Here is a 21,514-nt window from a genome sequence, read left to right as displayed (position 1 = left end):
GCGACAAATTAAACATGGATAAAAAGCGATAAAGATGATTTCCGCGTTGCAAGGTAACGCCAGGATCATGCGAAGAATGGCCTCATATGCTCACATCCACCCTCAAACTGTCTTTTATAATGACTCGAAACGTAAGTCCTTCATCCACAGCTTAGCCCTGACCGCGCCAGCATGTCCAGGCTCAGCCCGTTGACAGCGCATCGCCCCTTATATACCACATTGCCCCAGTTCTCTCCTGAGGACGACGCCTCACACCCTCGTACCCCCGGTCTCTGAGAGAATAGAATATGAATAAATAAAATGAATGAGAAAATCCAGAAATAAAAAGTTAGCATGAATTTGTGTTTTTCTAGCCACAGAATTTTACGAATGAAAGGCAATGGAACAATAGTATGCTCCATATATATATATATATATATATATATATATATATATATATATATATATATATATACACCTTCACCTCATTGAGAATTTGAGGTAATTGCTGGAACAAATATGTGATGAGCCACAGCGGAAGCACGTGAAAGCCTAACCCATTTTATTTCAGACGAACTCGATATCAAGTACTACAACAACAGTGCATTACAGTGTACGCCTTCGTTACGTTCTGCCTCCACCCTTTACACATTAAAGGATATATAATCAGCCCATAGGCCCACTAAAACAGATAACTGAAATAACAGCTTCTGTTAACAAAGAGATTTGGGCTAGACACAGATTCCCTTACCATCTGGCTAACATCTGACAGCTGTAATAATATACCTAAATTTCCCTTCTCAAGTTGGTCAAATACCAAACGCAGATAAAAATCTATAGAAATATGTTTATGATAAGCAAAATGAACATGGCTTTCTCGTAACATATGTAATACAACTTATACTTAATACATAGATCTCTCTCAGTATTAATTTACTTAACAAGGCTTTGGCAAACTCACTGGCCTCAATTATATAACATATGGGTTTGAAATGACTGATATGTGTACAGATTACATTATACATTTACCAACAGCTCTGTATCACATCTTCCTCTTATGGCCATTCCTGAGAGAGAGAGATTTGACCTTGGCCTTCTTCCAGTTTCTATATAATTTCTCAAAGAAAACTGAATAAGATATAATGGCTAACTATAATACTTATTGGTAAATAACTGTAACACCTTTCACTTGTAGAATTTTTTTCCATTTTTCTTCCTCTTCCATGATGTTTTATTACGAAGTATTTTTCGTGTGCAGTCCAGTCCATAAGTGATACTGAAACAAATTATCTCCCTGAGAAAAACTAGATTTTAATCAAGGCCGGGATGCAGCAAACGCTGACCTCTCAAGTTTCGTTATCCGCATCTGTGACGGGGGAGCCACGAACACACTTCCACCACCCTTGTACGTGTGGGGTGTTGGCGCACCCCAGAGTCGCACTCGTCACCGACATAACGCCTTCATATCTGACATCCGCGTTTTTCTCCCAAGATAAAAGAGAAGTCTTATTGGACGTGGCGCTGAGCACAGGCCGGGGGGGAGAGAGAGAGAGAGAGAGAGAGAGAGAGAGAGAGAGAGAGAGAGAGAGAGGGGGGGGGGGGCAGGCAGCAGGGGCAAGGGATGGAGGGAGCTTCGAGGATGGGACGTGAACCTATTTTTCACAGTGGATCTGGAGCCAGTGTTGACAAACGCCCTCCAGACTCACCAACCACTTGTCTAAAGGCGCGTGTACGGTATACCGCTTCCACAAGACGGATGTAAACATCTTTGGGAATCGATTGTAGTTCCCGTAGTTGTAAGAGATGATGGCAATCCATTATGTGTATTCGTCTAGCGTGCCGTTTCGCGCTACCAGCCGAGGGCGGCCGACGTACAGACTTAACTAGAAGAGGTTATAGAGGTAACAACATTTTGGGTGTTAACGAGAACTAAACGTTTTATCATCATTTAACAGCACTTCAGTATTTCCTATGTTCTTTGTAATCGTTATCGTACACGAGGGCCTACCAGGCACAAGGACCACCAGGAGGATGGACCGAAGTGAGGGTGACCAGTGACGCAGCTTGGGCCCACTCAGGGAGAGGGACACGACCGTCCGAGAGCAGTGGTTTCCAACCCTTTAGTGTCGCAGCTAACCTGTCTTATATGTTCGGCAGCACACTGTAATCTCAGTTTAATGAACTTGAATACTTTGAACTTGAATGAACTTGAACTTGAATGAACTTTACCTTTATGGCATTACAAGGAGAAATGTGCACAAATTGTATCATCCATGTACGTAAAAAAAAAAGTAACCAAATTCCCTTTTTACTTATTACTGGAACTTCAAAATGATCAGCTCTACGTGCCGCCATCTGCATGGCTCTCACGCACCAACATTGGCACGTGTACCACCTGTTTGGAACCACTGTCCTCATGGACCAGCTCTCCTGCATTTATAAAACGCCAGTCCGGAGGTGGTGCAGCAGCATTTCATTTCCAGTTGATCCGGGACTTCAACTTTCCTCATTGAATTTATTCGTTATAGAGATCTGTCAATTCCCATTTTCTTATAAAACAGCAGGTCACTGACCTCAGCAAGATTACATATACGAACTTCTATCTTTATTAAGACCATAAAGAACAGCCCCAGTATTAAGTAGCATTTATAGTCGGAAGATCCTGGTTGTGACTAGAAATTATTATATTTTAGTCAGAAAAGATTTACAGTGATTTGGAACCTTCTTCGAATTGGATATTACAACTGAACCCATATTAAAATAATCTTTAAGACATTATTATTATTATTATTATTATTATTATTATTATTATTATTATTTTTATTATTATTGTTATTAATACTATTATTACTATTATTATTATTATTATTATTATTATTATTATTATCATCATTATTATTTAAAATTATTTAGACAACGGCCTGTTAAAAACAACTAAACCCTATTAAAATCATCTTTAAGACATTATTATTATTATTATTATTATTTCTTAAAATTATTTAGACAACGGCCTGTTAAAAAAAAAAAAATATTTAGCTACAGCTGCAACATGCAAATTAGAATATTTTACAAGTTTTAATATCCCTATGATCTTTACAAAGACCTCCATAATCCTGGCATTTTCAATAGAAATCCGAGACTCCACACAGGCGCTGCGTTACAAGACCAGGTCTTTACCCAGTTGTCTTTAAAGATGAATGTAAAAAGGAGGGGAAAAATAAGAAAGAATATTTTGCTTTGATGCCATACGTGTAAGAGACAAAGGCATAGGATTATGTCATCGCCTCAGCTTTAAGACCCCCCCTCAGAATAAAAATAGGTTATGTAAATCACGTAAAAGCACGCAGATGGCTCGCTAATGTATAATCAAGAAGGCGAGAAATGACGGTAATCAACTCCGAGGTCTTTAAAAGCACTTTAATCGCATTACGGAGAATCTGTGTTCGGAGAGTTGTGTGGGAGGGAGGCTGGTATAAGGCATGTGGGTGGAAGGGTTGGGTAGTGCGTGGAAGGGAACGGAGGTGAAGGGAAGTGTGGGGAAGGGAGGGCCAGTGGCATATGTAGGGCAGACAAGCGGAGGAGTTGGGTGTGGGGGACGTGGTGCCGGCCTGCGGAGGACTCCTTTATGAGAATCTCTCTCGCGGCTTTCATGTAGTCCGCCACCTCCTCCTGTTGGTCTGTGGGGTATGGAGGACAGACAGGTAGACGAAATAAAGCACGTGTGCTATGCTGGGGTGGCTGGGGTCACTGTGCGGGAGGCGGTGTTAAAGGGCAGGAAGGAGTAGGCGTGCGGTCTTTTGTGAGGTGCCCCACACATGTGTGGGGGCCAGTGATAGGCGTGTAAGGAGAGGGAAGAGAAGGTATGGGAAGGTAAGCATGTATCTGCAAGGGGGCTAGGAACGTGGAGAGAAAAACTCCTGTTTTTTTGTTTTTTTCTTAACTCCACGCCGTTAAACCAGCCTTCGTTTCCCCTCATAACCCCCCCCCCCTTCTCTCTCTCTCTCTCTCTCTCTCTCTCTCTCTCTCTCTCTCTCTCTCTCTCTCTCTCTCTCCTCAGTTCCTAGAATTATTTACATCTGACGTATCTTACTATCATTAAGCTTTTTCCTGGTTCCTCTCTTCTTTCTGCCCACCAGATGTTAACATCTTTCGTTTGCCTTCCCTCTTGTATATCCAACTAGTCTTCATCGCTTCTTAATCGTCCCTATCCTTCACTGTCTTGTCATATTTTGCTGTACTTCCTTCTTTAACTGTCTCCGCATCGGTCACCATCCTCGGCCCCTCTCTGTCCAATCTTGCTGTCCCTCGTCCGCCCAGTACAAGAGCATAGTCCACATTCCTCACGATTAGTGACCATCAAGGGTCAGCGTTTTTACAACAGCACCTCGCCAAGCCTCCCTCTCCAGGACCTCACCAACCCTCCTTCACCAGCTTCTCGCCAACCCTCCTTCACCAGCACCTCGCCAACCCTCCTTCACCAGCTTCTCGCCAACCCTCCTTCACCAGCACCTCACCAGCATCTCATCAACCCTCCTTCACCAGCACCTCACCAACCCTCCTTCACCAGCACCTCGCCAACCTTCCACCACCAGCACCTTACCAACACTCCTTCACCAGCACCTCACCAACCCTCCCTCACCAGCACCTCACCAACCCTCCCTCACCAGCATCTCATCAACCCTCCTTCACCAGCACCTCACCAACCCTCCTTCACCAGCACCTCGCCAACCTTCCACCACCAGCACCTTACCAACACTCCTTCACCAGCACCTCGCCAACCCTCCTGCACCAGCATCTCACCAAGCCTCCTTCACCAAACATCACCGGTATATCGCCAACCTTCCTTCACTTGTTCTCACGTGTTCATTAGCCGCTCACTTAACTCGTTGCGCCTCAGTCTTGGACGAACGACTGATGGCTTAATTGCTCCAGTTTCTTCTTTTTGATGCGTCAAACGGGCGTCATTTCTCGCCTGACTAACGCAGCTCTTTGTGATTATGGAGTTTTAGGTTCAGCCTCACTAGTGGTCGCGTTGTCGGGCTTTTTAAGATACGAACAGGGTCGGCCCGACATTTTTTAAGTTGGACGGTAATCGTATAACCTGGGAGGGTAGTTGGGTGGAAGGGGTTGCGCCAGGAGGTGGCATGGAGGGAGAGAGAGAGAGAGAGAGAGAGAGAGAGAGAGAGAGAGAGAGGAGGGGGAGGGAGTGTTGGCCAGAGGGCCGTGGTTCACAGAAAAAGGGTGCAGTCAGGTGGGGGGAGGGGGTGTAAGAGGTAATTAGAAAGCAAGAGGAGTGCACGTTAGGGAAGGAGAAGGGAGAGGGTTACATGCCATGTGGGAAAGAGGAGAGAACACACCAAGAGATGCAAGGTGGAGTTATGGGGAGAGTAAGGGATGCTGTGGCCTGAGGTGCAACACGGGGCCGGGTACTTCATTATTTATCGGGTGCTGATGGCGATGGTGGATCCCTCTACTTCCCTTCTTCCTACCTCATCATGCTTCTCATACGCGCCTTCCCGGATGAATTGCTCTCCCTTCCTCCCTGGTCTTTATCTACCTCCTAAATGCCTCCTCAGACTGATGTCTGTATGATTATTCTTGCTTATCTCAAGCCTGCTGTTCCCTCCACTTTTCCCAGTGATGCACGGGGGAACACAAGCATCATCACCACGTGTGTCGGAATCTCCGACCCAGGAACCCCTCCGAGCCAAAAGTACCTTCTAAAACTGGACTATACCAGATAAAAGCACTACTCCATCTCCTGCTCCTCACAAGTATAACCTGCTGGAGGTGCACGTCCTGTACCGAAATATGAGAAACTAGAATATGCTCTGGAGTAAGTTTACTCATGTCAAAGTCGCAGTCGAAAGATAACATATCTAAAGGAAGCCAAGCCCAGCAGTCTTCACTGACCTAGTTTCATTGTTTGTTCAGCCATGTGTCGTGTTCACGAATCGTATCGCTCTGATCAACGATCGTACCGTCGTGCTCAAGAGTCCCATTACCGAGCTCGTGGATCGTACGACAGCCATGCCCAAGGATCGTACCGTCGTGCTCAAGAATCCCACTACCGAGCTCATGGATCGTACGACAGCCATGCCCAAGGATCGTACCGTCGTGCTCAAGAATCCCACTACCGAGCTCATGGATCGTACGGCCGCCGTGCCCGAGGATCGTACCGTCGTGCTCAAGAGTCCCCTTACCGAGCTCATGGATCGTACGGCCGCCGTGCCCGAGGATCGTACCGTCGTGCTCAAGAATCCCATCTCCGAGCTCGTGGATCGTACGGCCGCCGTGCTCGAGGATCGTACCGTCGTGCTCAAGAGTCCCATCACCGAGCTCATGGATCGTACGGCCGCCGTGCTCGAGGATCGTACCGTCGTGCTCAAGGAGTAAACTGAACCCAACCCACAACCCCTAGCGCTACGCTGGGTTTATACAAGAAACATGAAAAATTAATATAAGTCCTCGCGAGTTTTCCCGCGAACTGGAGAAGCAACGTTGTGCATCTCGTCCCCTCTTTATACCCTGGTTCTTGATGGCTCATTTAATTATTTTTTTTTCTACCTAGATTTGATTTCATGCTTGATTACGTCCTGTATTTTTTCAGCGATTGGATCCCCGGTAATTAAGGAATCGCAAAATATGTTTCATTCTCAGACGAGAGAAAAAAAAAGTATTTAAATTACTGACAGACGAGAGCGACTACTGTTGCCCAACTAACGTCGATATGAGATGAACATTTTTTTCTGTAGTTTAGTCCAAGAGTTCAGTAGTGTATTGCCTCGCTGTGTACTCCCATATGTACATACATAACCTACATAGCAAAGCCTGGGGTCAGACCTGCGCTGTCGAGAAAGGTATTACACCGTAGCTTGTAACACTCGATACCCCTGCTGGTTGTTACGTTAACTGTCGTACGAAAGTTCTGTTACAGTTTAGTTACACGAGACTTGGTGAATAACTGATGCAGTCGAATTGTATAGAAATGACCTATGCCACTAATGCGTTACCAAAAGCACGCTCTCAATTGTGCCTGAAGCACTATACTTGCAGCTATAACAAAAATTTTAGGCTGACTATGGACACTTTTGAGTTATCAATAAAGCCGGGGTACAAAACATTACCATTAGCAAAAGCTGATTTACAAAAGACAGTTATATAATAAAGTTTGATTATACAGAATTATGATTTTATAATTCTCGACACGAAAAAAAGCAAAGCCCTCAGTGAACTCGGCCACATCGAGCACATATGTTGTCACATTATCTTGTTAAACGAAAATCAATCATCACACTTTTCATGTAATATTATTCCAATTATTTTCAAACCTCTTATATACGACTTGTTTAACGTCACGTATCGTCTTTCCTGCGTTTCAATTCCCCATTTTGTCCTGTGTTCCGAATTCAAGCACGGTGCTTCGAAAATACGTTGTAAGGACGGTTGTTTATAGTATTATTTATTATTTTATTATTGTTATTAGCGTCAGCGTTATTACCGTATTCTTAAGTTTTCATTCTTATTTTCTTTGAGCCACCTTTATTCCCGTATTGCTTCTTCCCATTATGTAATGCCTTCACTCGTTTCTTTTTAATTTCACTGTCCCTCTTTCGTCGGTTTAGCACAGAGGTTGTACCCATAACCGTGGTTTCCGACACTCACTTAGGCCTTCCTCCTAACTCAACATCATTCTGCATCCTGTCTCTTTTCTTGACCCAACACATCTTTTCCCTTCGCTTAACCTGCCCTCTTGGGTTCACCATCGTCCCTCAGCTACCCAGTCTTGCATTCCTGCTCTCACTGTCATTCCACAACTGCCCCTCAGTCTCCCTTTTACTGCCATGATCTCTCTTGATAACCATCCTCCATTCCCACACTCCAGGTGTAATTACAATCCCCCTTGTTACTCTTCCTTATTATATGTCTGTCTTTACCTGCACTCTACTTTTCGCTGTTTCCTCTAACTTTTGCATCAACATTTTCTTGTTTCCTTCTTACATCTACGTCCTTTCCATATGTCGTAGTTTATCTTTCACTGCCAGTTCTTAGAGGTTTCCAGCGTATGCACACCTCCTCCTCCTCCTCCTCTCACCTATCTCCCTTCCCACCAAATCTCTCCCATACGTCTTGTAGTCTCACCTCGCTTCTCCTCCCTTCGGTTACTTAGCGTTGACCCGACATGCCCGATATCCCGGGAGATTCCCGACTACATAGCCTATGGAGTTCCCGCCGACTCGAACCACATCACCTTACACCGAGATTAACCCTTGACACCCTCGACCGCGAATCTTGGAGATTCCTAAATGCCACTTCAGACGCCCTGGCCCCCTCGGCGGATCCTGTGCACGTGTCAGCTCGGGAACTCTACTCTTCCTCCTCCTCCTAGCAAGGAGACATAACCAGATGATATTGAACAAAGCATTATGAGCTTCAAGTGGACTCACGTTGCATCTTAAGCTGTTGTAGGAAGGATAATGAGAAATTCCTGCTCTGTAGTTATAGCAGATACTGTTTATCCGAGAGAGGAAATCTGGCGGACAATTTTTTTTTCCCTATCTTCTGGGATGCTGTTAAGAATAATTGTGGTTGAGGGTGAAATTAAGAGCGAGGTGTGAAAGGTTATGGGGGAGTTTACATGTTAGAAAAAGATCATTATCTGTCGCGAGATTTTTTTTTCCTTTCTAAGACTAAACGACAATACAGCTGCCTGAAATCTACCGTTCTGTTTTCTTCTATAAATACGCATGAAAATTGTGTATGTTCTTATCTGTATCATACAGTGGATTGATGTACGTACAAAAAACGGAGTGAGGAAGGTATTCATGTTACAGACGACGTAAGGATATGTTATTTAGACTTCGCATTTCCAAGTATCCGGGTGGCTAGGCTGCCTTATACCACTAATACCCACTAATCAAGACCCTCCCCATCTTGCTGCTCCCACAGGCGAGGTGCTGTCAGAGCTGCGAGTGTGGGCCAACGGGACATGGCGTCAAGACCTGCCTTGGGGAGGATACGCCCGCGCCCTCGCCTCCTCTTCCTCCCCGCTGCTGGAGGTGTCCCTGCCCACCCAGGCCAGCCTCCTGCCGGCGATACACCGCTACGAGGTGGCGCTGGCCCCCGGACCCCCCAACACCCTCACCATCAGCTACGGCGTCGGCGATCGTCGGCGGCAGGAGCGCGTGGTGGAGACAGTGCTGCTGGTGAGGATCACGTCTTCCAGTAATGAATTATATAAAAAAAAAAAATGTAGAATGTATTGAATTATAGGATCACGCTGTCATTTATGACGTATTCTAGTAACGACGAGAACGTGCGCAGTGATAACTAGTCGACTGTCGTTATACGACGTAGCTAAGACGTCGCATCCCATTACGATGGAGGTGAGAACGTCAGTTGTAGTATCAACTGGCAGCCCCAAATGGGTGGCCGCAATTGTAGCATCTGTAGGACACTTTTACTTCCTTTCAGTAATTTTGTATAATTTTAGATAATCATGAAAATGGACGTGTTTATAGGGTCGTGTTTACTGTGCACTCTCGTACACATCACGACTGTGGTTGCTTCGTGAAGGACGAAGGCCTATATACACAGGTTTGTTTGTAGAGGCAGGTGCTGAGCGCGTCTTGGTTTGTGTTCGCAGGTGAACGGTTCTCGAGTACTGAGACGAACGTGGGACGGCACGAGTCGAACGGAGTCGCTGACGGACGGGGCGAGCCAGCCGCTGCTTCGGTTAACCTACGACCACAACGGCCACCCTACCTCCCTCACCCTGGGCGACCACCTCTCCTCCCTCAACGTCACTTACGACAGGTCAGTTATCTCCCTCCTACGTCACCGGAGAGTCTTGGTAAGCCACTTGTTTGGTTACCATTTTCCCTGACAGTACAATATTACTTGATGCTGTCTTTCTGCTCCAGTGATACCATTTGTACTGGTGGAAATCTTCGTGCCAAAACGAATGTGCTCATTACCCCTAGTGAATTTCTGACACTGAATTTCATGAAAGTTTCTCATTCATCATTTCGCTCATCCACTCCAAACTATACTAAAATGTTTTCTCTTCCTGCTGTCTCTGAGTTTACATGTCCATTCAAATCCCTCAATGCCATAACGTTTCTTCAACTGGCAAGGAATTCTTTTGTATCCCGAAGTATAAAATTCAATCTTTATGGTGCGTGAACTCATAAGATAGTCAATCTCCCATCTCCGAATTTCGAATTAATAGCAATTATTCTTTCATCAGTCGTTCTCACGCGGTCAATCACCTCTTTTCTGATCATAACAAAATGATCGCCTCCTCTTCCTACCCCTTCTTTAGTATCTCCCTGTCGGCCTTGGTATATATCATAGTGTTCATCCCTCCAACTACTTTCTGCTGTTCCCATTATTATTATGTTCTTGTTTTTATCTCTCAAAGTTCGTTTCCTGACCGTAGTCTTCACTTGAAGACTCTAAATGGTTCTCTCGTACAAGGAAACCAAACCCCACCTCCAAATTCCCCCCCCCCCCCCCCCTCCCCTGTCGAGGCTTCCCAAGATAACGATTTTATATCTTCGATGTGTCTTTTGCTCCTAACGGAAGACAGATAGTTGCGTTATGCCGTCGCTTTTTCTGCCTAGATCCCGGAGGATCATGTCCTGGAGGCGACAGTAACAGCAGAGAACGGTAAATACTGACATACTAAACAAAAAAATTCTATTATACAGAGTGAAGGGATATCATTACCTTCATACGTTATTTTCTTCCTCGTGTCGTGAGCTAAGAACCCGTTGTCAGGTGTGGAGGGTGGTAGACTACCCAGTTAAAAAAAAAGATGACATCGAAGTTTCAGTTAGAAATATTAAAAAGAAAAGAAAAAAAAAGTGAGATGGGATATGTAGAATGGATATTATCTACCACATCTATGATGGCATTTTTTTTTTCATTTTTTTTTCGACGTAATTTCATTCATTAACTCGAATGACGAAAAATGCACTGATAAGTTATGAACATTTTTGTTTCGGATCATTGTTAAAGAAAACTTCTGTAAGTCATTTTTTCTTGTTATAAGTTTGATGAGTTTGTGTATATTTAAGCTCTAGACCACTACGACTTAAGTTTTATAAATGAGAGCTGCATTTTCCACTTTCCAGGTATTGATACAATATATATATATATATATATATATATATATATATATATATATATATATATATATATATATATTCTGCTTTGTCGCTGTCTCCCGCGTTTGCGAGGTAGCGCAAGGAAACAGACGAAAGAAATGGCCCAACCCACCCCCATACACATGTATATACATACGTCCACACACGCAAATATACATACCTACACAGCTTTCCATGGTTTACCCCAGACGCTTCACATGCCCTGATTCAATCCACTGACAGCACGTCAACCCCGGTATACCACATCGATCCAATTCACTCTATTCCTTGCCCTCCTTTCACCCTCCTGCATGTTCAGGCCCCGATCACACAAAATCTTTTTCACTCCATCTTTCCACCTCCAATTTGGTCTCCCACTTCTCCTCGTTCCCTCCACCTCCGACACATATATCCTCTTGGTCAATCTTTCCTCACTCATTCTCTCCATGTGCCCAAACCATTTCAAAACACCCTCTTCTGCTCTCTCAACCACGCTCTTTTTATTTCCACACATCTCTCTTACCCTTACGTTACTTACTCGATCAAACCACCTCACACCACACATTGTCCTCAAACATCTCATTTCCAGCACATCCATCCTCCTGCGCACAACTCTATCCATAGCCCACGCCTCGCAACCATACAACATTGTTGGAACCACTGTTCCTTCAAACATACCCATTTTTGCTTTCCGAGATAATGTTCCCGACTTCCACACATTCTTCAAGGCTCCCAGAATTTTCGCCCCCTCCCCCACCCTATGATCCACTTCCGCTTCCATGGTTCCATCCGCTGCCAGATCCACTCCCAGATATCTAAAACACTTTACTTCCTCCAGTTTTTCTCCATTCAAACTTACCTCCCAATTGACTTGACCCTCAACCCTACTGTACCTAATAACCTTGCTCTTATTCACATTTACTCTTAACTTTCTTCTTTCACACACTTTACCAAACTCAGTCACCAGCTTCTGCAGTTTCTCACATGAATCAGCCACCAGCGCTGTATCATCAGCGAACTACAACTGACTCACTTCCCAAGCTCTCTCATCCCCAACAGACTTCATACTTGCCCCTCTTTCCAAAACTCTTGCATTCACCTCCCTAACAACCCCATCCATAAACAAATTAAACAGCCATGGAGACATCACACACCCCTGCCGCAAACCTACATTCACTGAGAACCAATCACTTTCCTCTCTTCCTACACGTACACATGCCTTACATCCTCGATAAAAACTTTTCACCGCTTCTAACAACTTGCCTCCCACACCATATATTCTTAATACCTTCCACAGAGCATCTCTATCAACTCTATCATATATATATATATATATATATATATATATATATATATATATATATATATATTTGGGCCAAGAGATTTAAAACGCGGAATTCGTTTCAGTAATTCTCTCGTGTTTATTCATAAACAAACCGAATTTCAGTTTAGGTAGTTTAAAGCAATTCATTAAAAGCTTTACGTTAACAGTGATTTAAGTAATGCTCGTTTTCGACGATAGAAAATAAGTTTTCTCACATTTATCGTAGTCGTACCTCATATTCTACAGGGAACGCTATCCTACCAACTAGACTAAATGGCGGCTTTTTAAGAGTTTCGTCCCGTCCATTCATCATAATGTTTTCTCTTTGTTCTTGACGCCAAACGGCTTTGATCTAGCAGATGAAATTTTCACAGCACACTGACATTAGGAACCAAAGTCCTCCGGTAAAGTTTCATCTTTCTAGGTCACAGGGAATCCCGTAAAACACGCACCTACTCTTCATTGCAGACTTTAGATGCGGGTGCATTTGGCGAGGAACCCTTTTTTTTTTTTTCCAAGAGCAGGATTTAACCGCGATTTATTTACTCTTAAGATTTCCAAGGCTCCACTGGCCGATGGGCGCTTCACAGCACAATTGTCTATGAAGGCTCTGGAGACTGTAATTCGAAGCTTCACGGAAATGTGGATCGAGCGTCCAGCGAACAGCTACCTAAGCGGCTAGACCCATTGCATTAGTCATGCGTTCCCCGTCCCCAAACAGAGATCACACAAAATATTCCCTGAGGGCAGCGAGTTAGTGTGTGTGTGTGTGTGTGTGTGTGTGTGTGTGTGTGTGGGACCGGAGGCTTGAACTGGACTGGACTCTCCCGCTCCCGAAGGCGGGTCTAACGGTAAAGGGCATCATCTGTTGGTCGTGAATGTGTATTTTCTCTGGCAGATTCTCTTAAGCTGCGAAACAGTTTCAACGCCTCCGATTCTCGATCTCCCTCCCCCGCGGAAGCGAAACATACCTGGGTCGCATATCCTGTCCATTACCCGAGCATTGAAATGTGTGGAGGGGTAATTTCGACCTTTGAAGTTGGTTTTTTTTTTCTTTTTTCTTCACTTTTATTCAATACTTGCGAGTGTAGGGTTTGGGCCGTAGCTCGTTAGCTTATATTCAGGGAATCTCTAAGATAATTACGTGGTGAGTGTGTCGATGGCGTTCACCGTGGATAAGTCTAAAGAGTCTGGTACGCGAGGCTAAGTACCGGGAACATTTCCACCGAGGGAAATGGGTCAGAAGGAGGTCAGAGGCTGGCTGAATTGTTTAAAATTCTTGGGTCTCTCGGGATGGTTGGAGTTGCCGCGTATGTGATGATGTGAAAGGTAGTCAAGTGTGTGTGTGATTATGTGAAAGGCACTCAAATGTGTGTGATTAATTATATGAAAGATAGTCCAGTGTATGCGATTCTGTATGAAAAATCAGTCAAATTTATGTGACTGTATGTGAAAAGGTAGTCAAATGCATGTGATGTTATATGCATGTCCAAATAGCCAAGCAAATTTTTTTTTTTTTTATGTTTTGCTATTTTATTGTCTGCGTATATGTGGTTTCGTTTGTGTGGGATGTGTGTGTGCTCGCGTGTACCAATCACTGCTTAAACTATTCATCTTTCTCATCCGTGAATTGTTGGGAGGCGAAACAACACAGTGTGAGGTCAGAGTGAGATGTAACAGACAGGGAGAGGAGGAGGAGGATGAGAGTGGGGAAAACAATTATGCCTTGGATTTGTGAAGGGCGAGGCATTGACGGAGGATGAACGACGAAGGATGTCATGTTCGAGTTGAGCGGAGCTGTAAAATTTTAAGAAGAGAATGAATGACTCTGGGGAGAGCGAGTGCGTGGAAGTGGCAAGCGGAAAGTGTTATTAGAGGATATGACTTTTGAAGCGAGTGTGTGTGTGTGTGTGTGTGTGTGTGTGTGTGTGTGTGTGTGTGTGTGTGTGTGTGTGTTCATGGCAGAGCAGGGAAACGATTGCGCGGGACTGTAAGAGTGTGAAGAGGGTAAGAACTGTGAAGTCTGGGGGAGGTGAATGTAGCAGAAGAGAGAGAGAGAGAGAGAGAGAGAGAGAGAGAGAGAGAGAGAGAGAGAGAGAGAGAGAGAGAGAGAGAGAGAGAGAGAGAGAGAGAGAGAGAGAGAGAGAGAGAGAAATAGGAAATGGGGGTGACAATGGGACAGGGGTGATTCTGTGGTTAGGTACATAATGAGCTGGAAAATAGTTTATTAGTGTGATAAGGTGGAAATTTATGTCTTACATGGAGAGAGAGAGAGAGAGAGAGATAGAGAGAGAGAGAGAGAGAGAGAGAGAGAGAGAGAGAGAGAGAGAGAGAGAGAGAGAGAGAGAGAGATAGTTTAGATCCTAAGCTCCTAAGGCGGGGAGAGTTAGACTAAAAGAATGGTAGAAAAGATGATTGATTAGGTTATGAATGAGGAACCGACGAGTGAAGAGAGAGAGAGAGAAAGACGAAGCTCGAAAAGGAAAAAGAAAATGAGATGAAAGAGAAAGAAAAAAATGGAGAGGGGGAAAGAAAAAGGTGGGCAAGTCCTGGGGAGGGGTTGGGGGTTTGGAGACACTTTAATGTTTATCGATAGCTGGATAATCAATTATTGGAACACTACAAAATGCCAACTTTGTAATGGAATTGAAGGCGCCTTTCGATACTTATTACGTTCTTTAGAAAAAAAATCCAGAATTTTTTGTGTCAAAAACTACCCTCAAAAAAAAAAAAAATTACAACGACCCCCTCCAGAAAATTACGGTTTTTAATTTTGATTCTACTCAAATAAAATATAATTAATGCAACTACAAAGTCCATAAAAACACAAAGTAATCCACTGTTTTGGAACACAAAGGCCTTGTTATTATCGGACTCATCAGGACAACGTGATGTAAATGAATAAATGATTATTGGCGTTTAGCGGACCCACGCCTCGCCTTGCATGGCGTGCACAGACGGCGGGCCAGCAGTAGTGCAAGGTTCTCATGGCACTTCTCGTCTTGACTCTTCCTCCTCCCCTACCACAACTCCTTTACCACGGCTCTTCCTCCTCTAACACAACCCTTCCTCCTCCACCACAACTCCAACTCCTCTACCACATAACCTCCTCTCTCTCTCTCTCTCTCTCTCTCTCTCTCTCTCTCTCTCTCTCTCTCTCTCTCTCTCTCTCTCTCTCTCTCTCTCTCATCTGCTCCCACTTATATGTAATCCTCATCATTTGCCGTCAATATTTACTTGCCCATCCCCCCCCCTCTTCCCTCCTTTCCCCTCTACTTCTTCTCCCTCCTCCCCGCACTAACTACGTCTCTCTCTCTCTCTCTCTCTCTCTCTCTCTCTCTCTCTCTCTCTCTCTCTCTCTCTCTGCCTCCCCTTTCTTCCCTCTGGATGTTACAAACTTGTGTCTAATTGCCAAACTTAACCTCCTGGTTTGTCAGGTCTGCCTATTTAATAACGTATTGGTGACACGGGTCGTCGGTAGTGGGGTGAGGGAGGTCTGAAGGCTCAGAAGTATTGGGTATTGGAGGAGGAGGAGGAGCGGGGGAGGGATTTAGGTGGAGGTGGTAGGGGAATTTGAGGATTAGACTTTAAGAAGGATTAGTAGGGACCTGGATTAAGGTAGTGATAGGGATAAGGGTCGAAGACAAGGATGGAGAGAGACGTACGGGTATAACCCGCTTTAGGAGGGACTGGATGAGGGAAAGCAGTGGGAGTTGGGATGGCGAATCCGACCAAGTTGTGAGGGAGTTGATGGGCGAGGTATGGACTGGTTTCCGCCCTGGATGAAGGGCTTCGTAACTGAACGTGAGACATTCTTGTGCAAGCATCGTTACTCAGTATCCAATTCTTGTTTTACGTGCACGAAGGGGAAACAAAAATCACAATTGGTTCGGTGCAAATCATCATATTTTAGAACGTATTTATTTTTTACAGCGTAGTTTTTAATAAACGATTATATTCAAGTTACCACGTGAAATTACTTTATATATTTGGCCTTAGAATATGCAGAAATTGATATCGCGGTTTATTTATTCCATTACGCCTGTGTTTTTTCCTGTGTTTTCCAGCCTTTGGAGAATGGAAGAACTTCGTCATTCTAAAGGAAACGCTTCCATTCGTCTGTAATAATTACTAGCAGTGCGGTATAATGAGGTGGGAGGGAGTCAGACAGACGAAGTGTAATAAGTTAGAAGTTTGGAGGAGGAGGAGGAGGGGGGAAAAAAATGAAATAATGAGGCTCGGAGCACGACAAGAACGCCATCCGCCACATAAAAACCTCGAGTTCCGTAAAATTCGCCGAATGAACACATTTTGGAAGGGGGAAAAATTACTGGAGGAAAGCGAGGCGTGTTTCCTGTAGGGGGGGAAGAGAGAGGGAGAGAGAGAAGGGGGGTGCTGGGGTAGAGTCCGGGTGTGAAGGGATAGGCAATACGAGAGAGAACAGGAAGAAGGGAGAGGAAATCAAAAGGGAGAGTATGAATGGGGAAGAAATTCGAAAAAAAAAAAGTGTGTGCCAGAAAGCAGGGAGAGGGAGGGACATGAATTGAGGGTAATGTACGTAGAAAGCAGCAAGACAGCAGGAGGAGGGAGGGGGAACGTTTGGTAGTGGAAAGGAAGGACTCAGCAATGGCGAGGAGAAGCGGCATTAAAGGAAATGTGTGAGTTGATCAAACGGAAGTGGAGAGGAGAATAAGTTTCTGATGTAAGAATGATTCAAAGGAAAAAGAAAACACGAATTTTTTGGATCTCTCTCTCTCTCTCTCTCTCTCTCTCTCTCTCTCTCTCTCTCTCTCTCTCTCTCTCTCTCTCTCCCATCGCAGCCGACTCATTCTCAGTCTTCGGTAAGGTTCACATTTCCCCTCCTGAATGGAAACTATCCGGCACTGGGAATGCACGGAGCCCATCATGTGTACGAGGCGTGATCTTGGCGGGGTCAGAGAAAGGCTGAAACAGTTCCCGCGTATCATGATGAAAAAAGGAAAATGAATTCAAAATACCGGCTACCTACGTTTTTTTTTTCTTCTGTTTCTGCTGCTGCCACTGGAGAGGTAAATCGTTTTTTTTTTTTTTAACTAAGTTTTTCCAGGGGTTCCTGCAGCTTCATGACTGCGCTACACACAGAAGCAGGGACAGGGTGTAAAGCCACCTTTGAAAGCGAGAAGCCCTTTGACGAAACTAAACCAAGGAGGCCTACATAAGCGACATCTATAACCATGATTCCTTATGCACTTTTCCGATTTAACCTTCAGGTAAATTCATCATACGCTGCATTATACTCTCAAAGATCAATCCATTGTCCACAGACATCTTCACCTGAAACCCTCATCAAACTTCTGATCAATGCCAAACATGATGATTTAAACTAGCAAATGTGAAAACTCGAAAGAAGAGTATCTGACTCAGCCAACCCATTCAGGAGAGGCCAAGCCATCACTTTCATAGACGTGGAAAAAGGGGGGACATCGACTTCCGTGGCCATTAGCAGGATGGGTCAAATTTAACAGAAATCCCCACCGGCACACTTGAACATAATAGTCTGCCTTAGACCAGGTTCCTCTCACCCAAGATGTTCTTTACGCTGCTCTTTTCTTGTAATAACATTTTAGCGAAAGGCTTTGTTTGATTTAGCACAAACATCTACTCACCCAGTTACTGACTGCTGAGGGAAATTAGGGAAAAAAAATACACACGAGCACAGATGACTGCAGCTTTTATCAAGCAGGACCCTAATGACCCCAAGAGAGAATAATATTAAGTAGCCTCAACAACGGAAGGGACAGTTTTGAGAAATGGTTCCTAATGCATGTAAACACGGACCAGTTCGCAAGTAAACTGGGCGAAATCTCTAATCCCTCAGTGATCGTTGTCAACCACAGTAGGCCTGCTGGATCACACTACGCTCCGCCCATCACCACCTACTGGCACTGTTTACCAAGAGTTGACTCTCTCTTTGGTTATGTACAGGGCACCGCCATCACATACACAGGCACGTCCTCTGTTCACTTACAGTAATCAACTAATTATTGTAATTAATCCACCTAAAAGGGGGCGAAGCAGCGTGAGGAGCTATCACTCATTTTTCCTTTTGGTCCTTGAGTAAATTACAGACCCCACCGTTTACAGCTATGCCGTACATTAATATGACATCCAGCACGTAATTGGCATTGAAACACTAAGAACTTAACCATTACGAAATTGGTTTAAAGTTTATCTGCATTCAATTTTCGTCATCACGCATCAACGATCGGTAATGTATGATTCAGATATGGACGTCAAGGGTGAGGGTTGTATAACGGGGGAGGGAAGGGCCAGAGCTGCAACAGATGGTGTATCACTTGGCTCTATCCATGCCGCCCCTACAAGGACCCACCCCACGCTATACAGGCTCCTCTGTTTCCCGCACGAAATCAATAACTGCAGTTTGTAACACGTTAATTTGATACACAGTGTGGGACGCTGAATTGATGCATTCAAGACCCTGTGTAAGAGAATCGTTTCCCAATTACTGAAAGCCCCTCAAGAGAAAGGCCTCCGTGTATGTTATCAACATCGTGAATAGAGGTTTCATTGTCCAAGAGAGAGAGAGAGAGAGAGAGAAATTGTTGGGATAGGGGCCGTCTGAACAAGCCACAGAAACATTGTCGCAACTTCCCATAGACTCTTGAGACATGGGACGGTGCTGTGGGCAAGGGAGTTTTTATGGTGGGACCGGAGGAGAGTTGGATATACTCTACCGCACTCCATTTGTTTTCCTCAGTATAGATGGCTGGTTGGGTAGCGTTCCTCATCACGGGTGCAATATTTCTTCAGCGTAACAAGTTGTTGGGGTTGAAGTTTTCCTCGGTAACAGATGTTTCCTCCATCGGCAGGTCGAGTAGGTTAATATTTCTCGTCAGTACGAGAGGAGGGGAAAAAAAAAAAATGATCGTGTTCCTCGTTAAAGTTGTTTCCTGTGTGGCCTTTTACGGTGCGGCGGGACCCGGGTGTACCCGCACATTATTCAGTACTTCCCTCAGGCACGCTCTTTCACCAGATCCCTGTCCCCTCGCTTACTCTGTTGCCCCTCACTCGCTCTCCTTACATTCGTGCTGTTTCTCTCCTCTCCCCCTCTCTCTCTCTCTCGTCTCTCTCCCGCTCTTACCCCCTCCTCATTAGTTTCCTAGTTACGTCCTACCCGTCTCGCTGGGAATTCCCTGTCATCTCCCCCTCACCGACCTTCCTTCCCCTCTCCTCTTCGAGTCTCCTTGATGCTCATGACAGACGGGATGGAAGGTACTGGTGTCCGGGTGGTGGTTCTAGATACAGTAAGGATATCTTTTGCCGTTTCCTGGAAGGCGTCGATCTACAAGACTGTTGATAACTGATGTTCGATTGGTCTGGGTTCTTTTGTCTTTCATTGTGTTTGATTGGTCTGGGTTCTCTTGTCTTTCATTGCCTTGCCTCTGGTGTGCCCCTTCAGTGCCAACTCATCTCTCATTACAAGAGTCTCGTTATTCTCTCTCATCGTTTTCCTACTGGCTCTTCTTCACCATTTTCTCCTCACTTCCTCTTCAACGCCCTTGCCCTCGCTCCATTTTCATCTGCCTTCCTTAAAGTACCCTCCTCTTTCACAGCCCTTCGGCTCATTCCTCGCCTCCCGGACGCTCTCAGTATAAACTTCACGGAGGTAAACTTTGGCCAACTCGCGTGATTTACAGCTGACGGATACGACATGCTGTAATATATATATATATATATATATATATATATATATATATATATATATATATATATATATATATATATATATATATATCGTCTGTGCTGAAAACAGTGACTATAGCATTTGTGTTGGTTCGTAGAACAGTTGTCTTGGGTAGAAAAGTCCTCTCCGATTGTTGTTCGAAACTTTTGTTGTAAACTGTTATAATGAATCAAACTTGATTCCATCTTGTAAATATCTACTGGGCTTTCGTTCGTTAGTATACTTTCCTAATGAAGACATCAAAACCTAAGTTAGACTGATGATCAGTAGTGTCAGCTGGAGTGACAGTCCTGAATTAAGACTTCACTAAGTACGTTACGTCAATAACAGATTCAGATTTGAGTTGGCAAAGATATAACGTAATTATCCTTCTCGTCGTACTATAAACTTGGATTTTATACATTCCTTTTCAGACATAAGAGGCGAGATTTCTCACTTCCTCGGGCCCGTTCTTGTCCCTTTTCAGTCATTCAGTTTCTTGTTTACTCTTTGCAGTCAGTTTCTTCTCTTAGCTTTACTTTTCATCTAATACTCACAAACCTACTATGAAAGTTTCTTCACATCTTTTCGGGCTTATCAAAAGTTTCTTGTGTCTAGTGGGCTGGTTCTTCCTTTCAGGAAAAAAATAATTTAATATTTTCTTCAGAATGTTGTGCAAAAACCATACCGCAGGTGCTGGGCAGTGCATTCCTCTGGCATGCTCAAGACTCCAGCATTATTAACACTAACTGTCAGTCTGTAGGAAATAACAAGGGCGATAGGGCTTCCAGTTGTTCACAAGGAAACGTGGAGCTACCTAAACACTGTCTTGACATACTTCAAGTACCTGAAAGATGAGCGGACCATCTCCCACTAACACTCATTGCATGCTAAATGTAATTCGCACAAAACAAAGATGAGGACCTCCAACGCACTCCCTCAAAATGCGCAATGTATCCGGTTATAAAGTCTGTTTGCTACACATGAAGGTGCGCGTTTCTATGCACTATGTTCATTATATATATATATATATATATATATATATATATATATATATATATATATATATATATATGACGTACTATCACGATATTTTAAGGATCCATTGCACGTCCACAGGTTCGGCCGGACGGAGGCGCGGCGTTGGGACTGGTCGAGTGAGACGTACGAGTACGACGCCCACGGCCTGCTGTCCAGCGTATCCTCGCACACCGCCCACATCACCCGCTACACCTTCGGCGAGACCCGGCTGGTAAGTCGTGCACCTCTTAAGCCCACCCTTGTACACACCTTCCCATTATCTTGCCGTTACTCGTCAACAATGATTCCCGTTCGTTA

The 21,514-nt window shown here is 44.4% G+C and overlaps 1 protein-coding gene across 5 annotated transcripts in view; it reads left to right on the top strand.

Moving 5' to 3' along the window:
* The window catches only part of LOC139752068 (teneurin-a-like), a 1,037,677-nt gene that overhangs the window by 1,015,623 nt on the left and 540 nt on the right, over positions 1–21,514 (top strand). For all 5 annotated transcript variants that reach the window (XM_071667906.1, XM_071667907.1, XM_071667905.1 and 2 more), the window contains 3 exons: positions 8,929–9,185; positions 9,626–9,795; positions 21,296–21,428. In XM_071667906.1, coding sequence (XP_071524007.1) covers positions 8,929–9,185; positions 9,626–9,795; positions 21,296–21,428 — 560 coding nt within the window. The remainder of the gene's footprint in view (positions 1–8,928; positions 9,186–9,625; positions 9,796–21,295; positions 21,429–21,514) is intronic.

Source organism: Panulirus ornatus, chromosome 12 (assembly GCF_036320965.1).
Source record: "Panulirus ornatus isolate Po-2019 chromosome 12, ASM3632096v1, whole genome shotgun sequence".
NCBI classification, from domain to species: Eukaryota; Metazoa; Arthropoda; class Malacostraca; order Decapoda; family Palinuridae; genus Panulirus; species Panulirus ornatus.
This window is presented reverse-complemented; position numbering and strand designations above follow the sequence as displayed.